This window comes from Melitaea cinxia, chromosome 5 (genome assembly GCF_905220565.1).
Source record: "Melitaea cinxia chromosome 5, ilMelCinx1.1, whole genome shotgun sequence".
Taxonomy (NCBI): domain Eukaryota; kingdom Metazoa; phylum Arthropoda; class Insecta; order Lepidoptera; family Nymphalidae; genus Melitaea; species Melitaea cinxia.
The window spans coordinates 10,808,671-10,823,262 of record NC_059398.1 but is presented as its reverse complement, the minus strand read 5'-3'; the positions used below and the strand labels follow the sequence as shown (position 1 = coordinate 10,823,262).

At 33.3% G+C, this 14,592-nt stretch overlaps 1 protein-coding gene and 1 long non-coding RNA gene across 2 annotated transcripts; one reads left to right on the top strand and one right to left on the bottom strand.

Moving 5' to 3' along the window:
• Window positions 1-1,688: 1,688 nt before the first annotated feature.
• LOC123653587 lies at window positions 1,689-2,257 on the bottom strand. The gene is made up of 2 exons (XR_006743123.1): window positions 2,150-2,257; window positions 1,689-1,786 (listed from the first exon to the last, which is right to left on the bottom strand). It is a non-coding gene; the product is annotated as an uncharacterized LOC123653587 (long non-coding RNA).
• A 6,775-nt stretch (window positions 2,258-9,032) lies between these two features.
• Window positions 9,033-13,286, top strand: LOC123653584 (corepressor interacting with RBPJ 1). The gene is made up of 5 exons (XM_045589576.1): window positions 9,033-9,239; window positions 9,421-9,515; window positions 9,773-10,023; window positions 12,508-12,763; window positions 13,097-13,286. Exons 1-5 carry the CDS (start codon window positions 9,168-9,170, stop codon window positions 13,155-13,157), a joined length of 735 nt encoding a protein of 244 aa, XP_045445532.1. The 5' UTR covers window positions 9,033-9,167; the 3' UTR covers window positions 13,158-13,286.
• Window positions 13,287-14,592: the final 1,306 nt, after the last annotated feature.

Genomic DNA, 14,592 nt, shown 5'->3' with positions numbered 1-14,592 from the left:
CCAAAATAGATTTAAAGACAGAGACAAAAATTTTAAAGACAATAGATATATATATCCGATTTAGATTTTATATATATAATAAAAATGTAATGGGTCACTGTCTGTACATTTAAGATATATGTGAAGAAATATTATTGGGACCTTTATCAAAGCAAATAGCACCCAAAACAATGATTGTCAGAATTTTTGTCTGTTTGTCTGGTTGCCTGTGCGCTTGTGCATGCTAATCTCATAAATGGCTTATCCGATTTAGATTTGGTTTTTACTAATATATTGTAATAAGCTTAGCTTAACATTTAGTGTTTGTTTCACGTCATTCGGTTCATAAATAAAAAAGGTATGCCAATTAAAAGAATCACGTTGAACATGTAAATCACTATTCCACACAGTTGAAGTCATAAGCACAGCTAGTATAAAATAAAATCTATATATATATATATATAAATTTCAACCTAATAAACAAAACTAAGTCAATTATTTATTTGCTTAATGGCTTTTTGATGTAATAACCAAACACATATCATTAAAATACTGGTAGATAAAGCTGTATGGCTTTGTCTGTCTTTAGCTCAACATATTTTGTATAGTTGTGTAACAATGTAAATAAAATATCACTATAAAATACAACATATTATCAATTTTAAGAATATAAATAGAAAAACTACTTATAAAAATATAATAATATATCATTTTAACTAATAATAATTAAAACATTATACTATATGACATAGTTCGCTCATCCATAGAAAACTCCTCTTTTTCTAAATTATTAAACAGATTTAATACGTTATACTTTATACACCACACCACCACGTCACCTTGGGTATTTAATGCAGTTTAATTTATTTATTATTATAATATATTCTTTATTTAGAATCCAAGAATAAAATCATTCCAACTGAAAAGATTTGCTGGCTGTGGTTGTCTTAGCCATAATTTCTTTAACAATTGGTTCATATTAATAAATTGGTATATATGGTATTAGTAAAAGAATATTAAAAGTAGTAAGTTACTTAGTAAAAGAATATATCCAAAATTGTATTTTTATTAAAATCAGCAATTTGAACTGTTTCAGCGTTACAATCCATGTTCATATTTAAATCTTATAGGTATGCTTACATTTGTACAGTGATATAATTTATTTAGTAATTTCAGTTGTGAAGATGTATTATGATCCAATAGTATCTTATTAGATCATATGCAATCAATTGAAGTTTTTTAACTAATTTACAAGTTCTAAAGGTTTCTCAAGTTACTTACAATATGGAAAATGTCAGTTATTAATACAGTTAGAAGTTATTATATACATATATTTTAGACCTTCTTTTGATTAAGACTTCTTATCATCTTCATACATCTATCCATATAGGGGGTTTATTATGTGATGTAAAACTATTTGTATTCACATGTTTGTCTAGTTTTAAATAGCAGCAATACTAAATTGTAAATATACTAAATTAAAGATCTATCCATTTTAAATTTATATATTATATTTCATCATAACAATATTAAGTATATGCGACATATTTTTATAAATCATCAGTAACAAGCCACTAATTGGGTAGGTATATATTTAAAAATGGTTTTACTTACCATAAATATGTTATTATTTCTCTTGAAAATTTTCCACTTCATAAGCAAAGTTACTTTCATCACATTCGAGTGAAATTGTTCATCCAAATAATAACTCACTTAAATAATTCATTTACTCATAATAAAAACAGCGTAAGTATTTACAATCATATAATGTTTACAGAGACATCAGACTCAATACCACAGTCGAGTTCTAAAAATACTCCAACACGATAAAACAGTATGAATGTGTTAAAACATAAAGCAACACAACGATGACAATGAGCAAATGTGGATCGCGAATCCGGATTAACCACTACGGTTCATCTGAGCATCGATGTGTGAGACGCTCTCAACGACTATTGCTACCCAATACTTAAATGATAAAATACAAACACCAAACATATCTAAAATTACATCTCAAATGATACATTAATTTGAAATTGCTATACACTCAAACCTTAGTTTAGTTAGCAAGTGATAAGTGCCTGACACAGAATGATATAGTAGTGTTAGTTACGGAAATAACTTTAATAAACACTAGAAAGTTAAATGTAAATTCTTAAAACTGAATTACATATTCAAGTAGACCACTACAAACAAAAGGACAAACTGCACAGAGAAGTACTCGCAATAAATTCAACGTGAGCAACGCAAAAATGTACTGTTGCCAATACAGAATACACCATAGCATAGATTATACACTTATATACTGGTATAGATCAGTATAGATACGCCTCAGAAATAAAAATTGATGTATCATGACCTCCCCCACCAACAGATGGCGTGCACGTACAATTTTATTTCTATAATAATACTACAGATGGCGCTGTTTAGTATTAATCAGAAGAATAATTATTATTCAAGTAATATACTGTATGTAGTTTTCACACTTTTTCCACTTATTTATTAATATAAACAGTTTGTATTAATAAATTGGTGGAAATAGTGTGAAAAGTACATACAGTATATTACTTGAATAATACATTAAGAATATTTTCTATTTTTTTGTGTTAAGTATTAAAAATTTGATTTCAAATTAATTCTATTTTACCTAATATTAACAGAAAATCGAGAGTTTAAAAATAAAACACCAGTACCATATATAATTTATAAAACTGTTGTTTATTTTCATCTTTTATTATAATAATCAAATGCTTGTTTTTTAACATGATCATTCCTACCAAAATTTTAAAATTTTCATTGGTTTAACTTCTCTGTATGAGGATATTCCCATTTGGAAAAGCGATGTAAGGGTCCTGAAAAATTTTAATATTCTTAAAATATTGCTTTATACATAAAAGTGATACTAAAGAGACAATAGTGAATTCTAAATGCAATGAAAGGAATAAAAAGAGTTAATTATTACGTCTATTTTATTAAGGGTGTGATTTAAACAGTTTGCAAAGTATTTGTATCACTGTTAGCAAAAACATATTACTGATTAGCTAGTATAGTGGGCAGCAACATACAGTCAGCAAATATTTCTAAATCCGTCTCCATTTTTTATTGTCTCTGAACAGTTATAGTATTTTTTTTTGCGGCTGAATATATGTAAAAGCAGCAATTAGTGACCCACGTGCTGGTAATATAGGCCTTTAAGATAATTATGCCTAAATAGTATGCCAAAAAATACCTAACTGCAAAATTAAATTAGAAAACCAAAAATTTGAAAGAAAGGGATCCCTATTTAGTAATAATGGGATAGTGTCATATATATAGCTTTATTTTTATAACCGTCCCACCCACTTTTAACGAACACTGCTGATATTATTTGAAAACAAAACGTAATCTATTTTTATTGCTAACCAAAATTTAAATATGAATGCCAATCAATCTTGCTCCACCAAATAATTATTTTGCAGTATGACTGTTTTTTTTTTTGCAGATACATAATAAGACAAGCTGCCTGCTTATGTTTAAATTACTATTATTATGATTTTATAAAGAACAAATTTTGCAGCCTGATTTTATTATTACTGAAAAAATCCTTGTATGCTTGCCAAATGATTTATAGGCTGTTTTTCTTGCTAACCCAATTTTAAAATGCCAAACAAATTAATTACTTCTTTTATAAAAAAATTTACTAAGTCGAATAGAGAAGAAAAGAGTAATCTTGGTATAATACTTAATGTCTAAATACTGCTTTGAAATGTTTCTTTAAATAATTTGAATACTCACCATCAATATCACATTTGAAATAACATTTTAATTCAGCTGATTTCAGCATTTTAAAATACTTAATCAAACTGCAAAAATTGTAATCCGTGTAATAAAGAGTCAAGTTATCAGTCATGCAATCAGTCCGGGGTCCAAGTAACAAGCCAGATGATGTCGTAACACGTAGAACATCAAAAAGTCCGTAAACAAGCCAAAACGTAGGGAATAACACAATAAAATTAAAATCACAACGAACACTGAACAAACACAAAAAAACAGTGATTCAAAATTCAAATATGGCCGACTAACGCACGATGGGCCTCAATAATATTGCCACGGCAAAAAATATTGGAGATAAATTAAAATATACTTATATTTTATAATATATTTTTTCATACCTATGAATCGTACAAAACATGTTTGATTGATTATTTAAATTAATTATATTTGCAAAAATTCTCGACTCTACTGCTGCTACTGCCATCTATTTTTGGCACATTAATATATCACCCCGAACTCACCCTCCTCGTCCAAAAGATGGCGTTAGTTTGTATGAATATTTTTGAATTACGATATTGTATGAGAGTTTCACACCCCTGATACACCACAATTACACCACTGAATACACCACAGATTGCTGATTTATCTGTTTATCATTCAAGTCCCAATGAATATTGCAACAAGATGCTGCTGTCTCACTTTTTCCAACTATCCAACCAATGACATATTTGTACCACACTACGAATTTAAAAAATATTTATTAGATAAATTTTTCATTTGAACTTTTACAATTTGTTATAAATATTGATAGTAGTTTGTATGTTAAAATTGAAGCACTCATAACATTAACTTGTACTTCTTTAACATTACGAAATGACTATTAATTTATATTATGCTAAGAAAATGTGCTATATGCTAACTGACCACTAGCCACTGTGCTAGCTAACCACCGAATAATAATTCTCGAGATGATGCTGCGAGAGTCGATATTTTTTAGACAAAATAAATATAGACACGGTCAGTGGGAGATCCAGGTTTCTGGAACGTGGAGGTCGCTGGAACGGTCGATTTTTAATATGATATTAAAAATTGTGTAAAATATAGAAAGTTATTTGGATTCCTTTGAAATAAAATCACAGGAACAAGTACGTTTAGCCAGTAGTAACAAATAATTTACGTAAACGTTGCTTGGATTTCACCTGTAACCTGTCTTTGAAACTTGTAACTAAACTGCGATCTAGATAACCAATCAGTTTTAAAGTACTTGAGAAAATGAGGGGTATAAAATCAAAGGCAGCTAAATCCATTTCCGATAATTTTTCACAAACAAAAAAAAAAGCTTTATTTTTACCACAAACTGGCAACATTGTATGAACAAAACTCATAATAAGTAGTGGGGAAATTAGAACTTGATGAATAGCACACTGAAAGACCACAGCTACGGGTTATTTTTCTGTTGAATAAATTAAAATGGAGTTAGCTGTATTTGTTACCAACTTTTGGATTTAGCTAAGTTTGATTATGACATAAGTGGATATGGCTGGGTTTGTTTCTAATAATAATCCAGTCACGTGACAAAAATAGTGATGTATTAAACACACCAAAAGATAAAATAAGTTTATTTATATGTTTAATTATATCACTAATTCTAATAAGTCGTTGTATTATTATAAGAAATAAAAGGTGTTTATGACATTAAAGCGAAGTAAAACAATAAACAAACACATTTTAATTATGAAATTACAATTTTTTATTCATGAAAAAATTTGTTTCAGTAAAGTTTTGCCTTATCTTTAACTTACACCCGTATACCACACTCTTCGTCTTGAGAGCCCATCTCACAATCAATTTCTTCGGTGGGTTCTTCATCTTCATCGATTTGAACACTCAACACGTTTGTGTAGAACTGCAATTGTTGCAGTTCTGCCCAATTTTCGCCATAATGCTTTGTTAATAGCTGCTTAACATCTCGTAATTTAAGGCTTTTCACCACCACGCCTTTCGTAATAATAGATGGTTTTATCATCTCGGTTGTTTTGCCAGCTTTGCAGATGGTCTTTGATACTCCAGTATCGGAGTTATAGAAAACTTCCCCACGCACCAACACATTTTCTCGGGTTTTAGACCTCTTTAAGATGAATCGTTTGCACTGCGATATTTTGAAATGAAACTGAGCAGTTGTTTTCAAAACTTGCAGTACGCATGTTTTCCAGTCGTAAATGGGTACGCTTGTCAGTTCCGTAATGGTGGCGTATTTGCCAATAATGTCAATGTACTCCGAAGGCGATGTGATAACTTCTTTTTTCCGTATTTCTTTTTCGATGTTCCCAAAAACTCTATCGGCAGGCATGTATGAATGACCGGTAACTGGAAATACCAGCTCAATTTTGTTAATAGATTTGTTATCCAATAGCCATCGACAGCACATAGCTAGCATTGAGCTATTTTTATTCTGACCTCCACATCCATCTGCTATCAGACGGATGTGACTGACGTTTGTGAAGTCGCTTTTATTTAATCGGTCGTAAACGGCGGAAGCTATTTCATTTGCACTTTTAGCAAATTCATTCTCGGTCCATGTATAGGCAAACGACGTATCTTTATTTAACGGATCTTTGGAAGATCCTCGAATCATTGCAAAGTTATACAGGTAAAGTTGTCTGCTATAGTAACAACTTTGATCCGGCAGTTTAGGCAGAACTAAGTTCTTTTGGCAATCAAAAGAAAACGTTGCCATTCCTTCCTTTTTCTCTCTGAGCATGTTAAAGAATGCGCGTGCCTTAAGTCTGTGTATTCTTTTTTCTGTCATCAGGTTAACTTTTACCGATTGATCATTTTCAGTTTTAATTTTTTCACTCAATTCAATACATTTTGAACAGACATCGGTTCTCGGTGTTCCGAAACTCAGGTTAAAATCTGCGTTAAAGATAAACCTGAAGTACGAAGATTTCACAGTACTGTCAGGGTTTTGAGACTTGTATAACTTATACAATTTATTGATGTTGAGCTCGCTTGGGAGATATTTACGCTGTTGCGTTGAACTTCGGCAATAATGTGATTCGACACATTTCAACGATTTTATAAATTCACGGACAGATTGTCTTTTAGCGGCATACTTCTGGGTCTTACGGTCGCCACCCCTTTTTTCGTCAGGAAGTTTTCCTGTGGTAAAGAAATTCTGCATCACAAACTGCACACGATATTTTTTTATTCCAAGTGTATTCAAAAACACTTGTTGGCATACTGGCACAATTTTTTTTTGGGCATATATAGCATACTTTATGGTATATTCTCTGCATTTCCTGACATTTTTTGTAGGCCGCCTGCGACATGTTTTTTTTATAGTACAGCATTTTAGTATTAATGCATCCTGTTTAGCTTTCAATGGTGTTGCGTAGAACCTGTCATGGAATTTTTGTAGATCTCGTACTTTTAATTTCTTACACTGGTAAGTTTTTGTGTCGTGATTACAGGTAATCGGTTCCGGTAAACTGTGCGATGAGTACCTGTAAAAAATACTTTGAGTCAACACTATAGGTAATATAATTCAGATATACTCTGGCCACTCTGGGCTACCCAATGGTCCAGTAATGTAGCTAAATATTGATTAGATTCGATTAATTTCTTGATGTTAGTGAAATTACATGTCGAAAAAATAATGAATTACAGAATAACATAGTATATACTCAGATATTTTTTTATATAATCGGTAGGTACCTACTCATAAATTTTTATAAAGTTTAAGTTTTTATATAGTTTTTTGCAGTACGAGGTAATATTGTATGGATCTACTTTAATTTTGCTCGTTCGATTTTACTAGCTTACATACTTAACTTGGGCATGGGTGGAATTTTTTAGCTCTAAATAGGTTTTTAAAATACTTAACTTCACCAAACGGGTAATACTATCTTCCAAAATGTCGACAACAAAAATATTGAAGCACATCACTAGCGAGTACTAACCTCTCTTTTTTTGCCAAATTTGCTTTCCATTTCTCTGGTAATTTTGGACGTTTTCTGGACTTCCCCGGTAACGCTTCTGTTACAGGCACCTCCATTATACCTTTAATTAAGTGTTCCACTACGTTTTTCTATTCAAGCTTCCAAAATAACAATGAATTTGAATTAATTTAATAAGACACGTTCGAGCTCGACAGTATGCGGACGGCCATTTTGAATGAAGGACAATGAAGCTCTCTTATTGGTCGTTTGCAACTTTAGCTGTGTTTGATTCTCACTAACCTGGATTTAGCTACCTTTGTTATTAAATGGATTTTTCCAATGAGATTTGTGAGCGATTTAGCTGCCTTTGATACATAAAGATTGTCGAAACTAGTAGCAATTTGTTAGACGCATACAATGACATTCACAACTCAAAAATTACAAAAAGTGGATTTAGCTGCCTTTGATTTTATACCCCTCAAATATCCTTATTTTCGTAAAAGAAACTTTACAAGTAGTAAAACCTTTTATAATTGATATAACCCAAGAATTCACAGTGGATGCAGCTATAATAGATAGGCTCATGTCTCAATGGAGGAACATAGTAAACATTAAATAGGAATGTACGTCTTCCACCGTAGAATTCTGGAATGAAGTAACTGATTACAAAGATGCAGCTGACAATAACCCCTTTGCAGATTTATCTCTATTGGCATTATCTTTATTATCGCTACCATATTCTAACGCAGAAATTGAACGCGTTTGCAGCGAGATGAATGTTGTTAAAATTAATCTTCGCAACCGTATGTTGATAAAAACTTTTAAATCCTTTTTATACATCAGATTTTGCCTAAAGAGAGTGGGGAAATGCTGTTATTTTTCACACAGTTCCAGATAGCGTACTGCGCTCTATAGGTACCAAGGAGAGTTATAATCTTGACAATGAGGATTCCACTTTTACAAGTAAATCTGCTGCAGAAGTAGACCAAGATATTAACATTGTATTAGAAACATATTAGATTAGATCGTAAAATTTTGATCGTAAAATAATGAAAAAAAATCGTAATTGATTAAGAAATGTTTAAAAAGATTTTGTTTTGATGTTTATTTGAAAAATATTAGTATATTTTTTAGCATTACCACTTAGCTTTTTTTTTTAACAGCAGTTTAGCAAATTTTGTATTAAACTTGTTGGCAGCACTGTGTCAATGAAGTGACACGTGAAAGACTCGAATCCGGCTCTCAATAAATAAAAAAAAAAATAATGAAGTGACACCTCTTTACTACTTTCGTACCAGTATCCAGTACCTATCCAATTTTCCGTTTTATTCTTATAAACTCTTTGGTTTCTTTGTTTGGTGTCGTTTGCGTAACAAATAGCTCTGATAAATACTGTTTCGTCGTGATTATTTCATGTATATTTTAAGAATATTGAGTTCAACGTATAAGTGCTAATATTCAGATAATTGTATTCAAAAATAAAGCAAAAACAAAATGGGGAAAGGATTCAATAATTATATGTGTAAAAAGTTCTTCCATCCAGCGTCTAGAGATAATTTGAAACGGGTAAAAATATATTTATAAAGTAGCTTTCTAATGTTATCGTAATTATTACTTTACTATTTCTAAAAACATGTTTGGTTTTCTACCTTCAAAATTTATTAATAGTTTAAAATTTTTTAATGTCTAATGTCTTATATGACTCATTACACTACCTGAATGATTTATTGTAATTGTTACAAACCAGGTATGGATGGCAGAACAGAAAACAGAAGCTTATAAAAAAAAGCAAGAAGAATTAAGAGTACAGTATGAGAAAGAGCAAGAATTACATGAAAATAAGTAAGTTTTGAAGACGGCAAACATTATTAAACTTGTTTATTTATCTGTTTATACAAATAAACAAAGCTGAAGAGTTTGTTTCTTTGAAAGCACTAATTTCAGAAATTACGGAGTTGACTTGAAACATTATTTTCGTTTTGACTAGTCCTTTTGCCATTATAAAATCGTAGTAAATTTTCTCCCTCAAATTAACACCGCAACCGCAAAGCATGGCTAATTAATAATAAGTACATTAATACATTTTATATTATTTTCAGAGCTCTATTGAGTAAAGACAGTAAAGATAAACTAAGTTTAAATTTCATGTATGAGCCTCCACCAGGAGTTAAAAAGGAGAGAGAACGGGAAGACAATGAACCTGAATACAAATTTGAGTGGCAACGCAAATATAATGCTCCTAGAGAAAGCTATTGCAAAGGCGACAATGAAATCAGAGACCAACCATTTGGTATTCTGGTCAGAAATGTCAGATGTATTAAATGCCATAAATGGGGACATATAAACACAGGTCAGGTGAACTTTCTTAATAAAATAGGGGGTTGTCAATTCAACTGTATTTTTTTATGTTTGTTACCTCTAGAGATGCACCAAATTTAGGTTTAACCGAATACGACTGACTATTTGGTCCAAAATGTACCGAACCAAATGTTCGGCCGAATCATTCGGTTCAATTTTCCGTGGTAAACAGGTTTGTACATGTCGGTACGACGCTCTGCAAGAGCCGGGCGGCGTATGTAATCGCCCCCTCCCTGCCCTTTGCTGAATGAATTGCGAAAATATGATGACACGTTAGCGCAGCGGTCACAGTTCGGGGCGAGGTGGCGAATGCTAGCACGACCCCATCTAGCCGCACCCAGGCGAACGACTGCTCACACGTGGTGGTTTTGTTGGTCAGTAGGAGTCTGACATAACCCTCTGACGCCCCCGCGCTAGAGGGTATCCATGAAGGATGTTCCCCACGTAAAAAAAGTGACTGTTGCGCTGGCGGTCGCGAGTTCGATTCCCGCTTACGACAGATATTTCTATTGGCCATATAGATGTTTGTCGTGGTCTGGGCGTTTGTTCTTGTGTATTGTGTGTGTTTCTGGATCCCCAACACTGGAGAAAACCATACTGGGGGCCTTTGAGTGTGAAGCGTTTATTTGAATGGAGGCAATAAGGCGAGGAGCTATCTCATTTAAAAAATTTTTAGCACTGCTTCTCCAAGGTCCAAGTGTTTCGACCGCAAACGGCACAAAAATGTAATTTGGAATTAGTGACGAATATTTGTGCCTGTGCTTCATCAAAAAGTGGTGCACCTAGAAGACAAAATGTACTTGAAGTATTTTTAAATTAGAAGCAATTTTATTAAATAATTCCGCTGCCAAATTAATTTTGGAAAGTGGTAGAAGATCTGCGAAATAAATTTAATAAATAATTCTTCTTCTTCTTCTTCTCCTTCTCCTCCTCCTCCCCCCCCCCCCTTCTCCTTCTTCTCCCCCCCTTCTCCTTCTTCTCCTTCTTTTCCTTCATCATAAGAAGGGCGCAAAGGGTACGGTACGAGGTAATTAGTACGGGTAAGGGGTGTAGAGGGAATGGTAGGAGAGCTTTGGGATTGATGAGTGATTTGAGGAAAAAGCTCTATAGGAGAGCTTTGGGATCGGTGAGTGACTGTAGTTAAGGCTTCTAGCCTAGGCGGCGCTTGAGAAGCTGCAGCATAGAATAGCCGGGGCAGATGAGGCACACATGATGAAGCCGCTGTGTAACCAATACTCTCTTTGGTCATAATTAGTTTGATTTGTTTTTGCCTTTCATGCTCTGGACATTTTCATCTGAGACAGAACAGGTTTCGCCAGAGTGAGGTTGAGCACATTTGTAGCATCGGGGGGTGGAACGGCACTGGCCCTTACTATGACCAAAACGGCAACAAGCAAAGCATTGGATGATCGGTAATTGGTGCAAAGAAACGGATGCGTGAAAACAGAATACTCTCTCAGATAAATTCTGTCCGAGAAAGGTTAAGGCAACTGTAGTAGTAGGTAGCTATTCAGGTTTCCAATCGGTAATTCGTTTTTTATTTAGGCGACGAGCTTTGATGATTTTACCGCAGTTATGAGGGTATTCTATTCCCTCGACCATATCTGATAAAGACCATTCAGTGGGCACAGAGCGTACCACGCCAATCCTCGTGACTTGATATTGTGGGATAGAAGCCGCGTAATTATTTGCGGATAGAAGAGGATTATGGACAAATAAATTTGCTAGATCAGCTGACAAAAAACCCACAGAAATCCCATTTCTACCTAGGTTTTTAATGCCTCCGTTAACAATTCCATTTATGGAGTTTTTATGAAGAAACTGGGCAAAATTGAGAAAGCGAATAGATGGACCAGGTTTTTGCACAGATAACAATTTAGAGATATGAACGGAAAAGTGACCTTTATTATCCTGATTATAAGCAACTTTAATACCTGTGAAATCTGGATCAGTATACGCATCTTGCACAGAGGTAGACGGAGGAGAGGCTTTCTTAACACTCGGGTTCAGGATCCATTAATAAGCGTCCTTTATTGCCTCCAACGCCGCCACCTCCCCCATCAGGAGGAGGTGAAGCGTCCCAATCCATATTAGGGACTACCACTTATTACACAAAAAAAAACAGCACTACTATACAAAACAAACCGGCACAGTACACAAAATATAACAGTAAACACAAAAATTTCCACCAAATAACGAAAAATACACTAGTGCGTGTTGACTCTCACTTCCCCTCAAACCAAAAAAACTCATAACTTCTTACTGGGTAGACAGATATTTTTGGTATTACAATTTTGAAAATAGATCAAGGGCAAAAATGCACAATGTTTATTATTATTTATTCATTTATTAAACCAGTTGATGTTACCAAACATTTTAAGTATTTTTTGTATAATAAAAGTATGTGTTTATATATATTTATGATTAAAATATAATTTTTTATTGATTATTGTTATAATATAATTTTTAATTACAGATAAAGAATGTTCGATGTATTCTCTGTCAATGAGCGAAGCAAGAGCTCTTCAAGCCTCAGCTTCTGCTCCTGAAGAAGAAGAAGAAGAAAAACCCGATGTTCCTACATTGATGCAACAAATGAGAGAGACAGGTCTTGTGATGAAGGCGGGAGCTATGCCTCTTGCAGCTAATAGAGTTCTTGATACTGACTCATCACTTACTGAAACTGATCTTATTAGCCAGCTAACAAAGAAACAAAAGAAAAAGCTATTAAAGTAAGTAAACAATACAACACATATATATGTACTAGTTGACCCCGCAAACATTGTTTTGCCATATATATGTTATTAGCCCCCTTAACCCCATAACCCTTTATAACTTAGGGGTATTTAAAAAAGATGTTAGCCGATTCTTATACTAGCTGACCCCACAAACATTGTTTTGCCATATATGTTATTAGTCCCCTAAACCCCATAACCCTTTATAACTTAGGGTTATGAAAAATAGATGTTAGCCGATTTTCAGACCTAACCAATAATATGATAACTAACATTGTGACACTAGAATAAATAAGATAGATATTTAACTTAACATTGCTTATTTTACAGAAAATTGGAGAAACTAGAAAAAAAGAAGGAGAAAAAACATAAACATAAACCCAAACATTAAATATATGTTGTAGAAAAAGTACAAAAGAGGTGTTGCTAAATAATAGTTCTAGAAGTAGGATTATATAACTATAAATCATTTATTTCAATAAAAAGAATATTCTTACATAAGAGAACAATATTTCACACACTTGTTCTTTTATTTTATGTTTATCATCATTTACTTTGTAAAATAATCTTTTACTTTAAAATAAAAAAATAGACAAATATTCTCGACATTATGCATCTTATTTTAAAGTTAATAATGCAAAATTCTTTTTCAGAGGATATAATATATTAACTTTAATGGACTACATTAATTAATTTAATTAATGTTTTACTGTCTTAAATTTGTCAATGTTTCACTTTTTGTTTTTATTGTACAATTAAAGATCCAGGCTAAGATCTAGACTAAGAAAAACCGAATTATGGGGTTTTTGGGTGTGGAGGGCGGAGGGTGTAGGGGAATCTATACAAGGTAACACTGTCACACCTCAAAACCCCATGGTTATAGAGATATCCATGGTTGAAGTTTTGAGGTTAGAAGAAGAATTTAAAGCTATTATAATACCTTTGAGCTCGTACTGTTTGCATTGTGTGACAAATCGACACTTTTAAACAAAAAAACGCGTCAGACATAATATTCTAATAAAATTAGTAACATTGCGTGCTAGAATATAGGTTTAGAAATTCGAAAAATACCCAAAACCGAATCGGAACACCCCACTGTCCACGTGGTCTTGGTCTGTCCTACCCCTTGAGTGTTTTTTTATGCCGCGGAGGCGCGGAGGGAGGGCAGCCCTCGCCCGCCGTGCGAAAGCGCGCGAACGAATGCGTAGTGGAGCGGCTGAGGCTCCGCTGCGGAACGGAGCATGAGTGAGCGTGCTTTCGCACGCAAGGGCGGAAGGGCTGCACTTCCCGCAGCGCCGGAGCCAAGCGTTCCTCTAACTTTCGAAATTCTTCTTCTAACCTCAAAACTTTAACCATGGCTATCTCCATAACCATGGGGTTCTGAGGTGTGACAGTGGTACCAGGGGTAGCGTTCCCCACCCCCCCCCCCCCTTCCCCCACGGTCCCGAAATTCGGTTTTTCCTAATCTAAAGCTTTACCAAGATCCATTTTTTTTTTAGAGAAACGCCATAATCTTACCTCTTCTGTTTTTGTTCAGCTTCCCTTTTTCAGACAAAACCCTATGCCTTTTTTTTTAAATTATTGATTAGTGAAAACATTCCATAATTTTTATTTATTCATTTTGACACTATAAAGAATGTCTGATAATTGTGATGCAAATTAGGGCAGATCTAGATGATAATTCTAACAAAAAATATATTAATTGTAAATTTTATTTCCTTAGTAATATTAACTGTTAAAATGTGTACCTGTAATGAAGATACTTAATAGTATATAATAACACCGTTTTTTCGTACATTATGATTTATTATTTGGATACCACAATA

Coding starts and splice junctions, on each gene's coding strand:
- LOC123653584 (XM_045589576.1), top strand. CDS start 9,168: ATGGGGAAAGGATTCAATAATTATATGTGTAAAAAGTTCTTCCATCCA. Junction 9,240..9,420: donor CTAGAGATAATTTGAAACGG/GTAAAAATATAT, acceptor GTTACAAACCAG/GTATGGATGGCAGAACAGAA. Junction 9,516..9,772: donor CAAGAATTACATGAAAATAA/GTAAGTTTTGAA, acceptor TATTATTTTCAG/AGCTCTATTGAGTAAAGACA.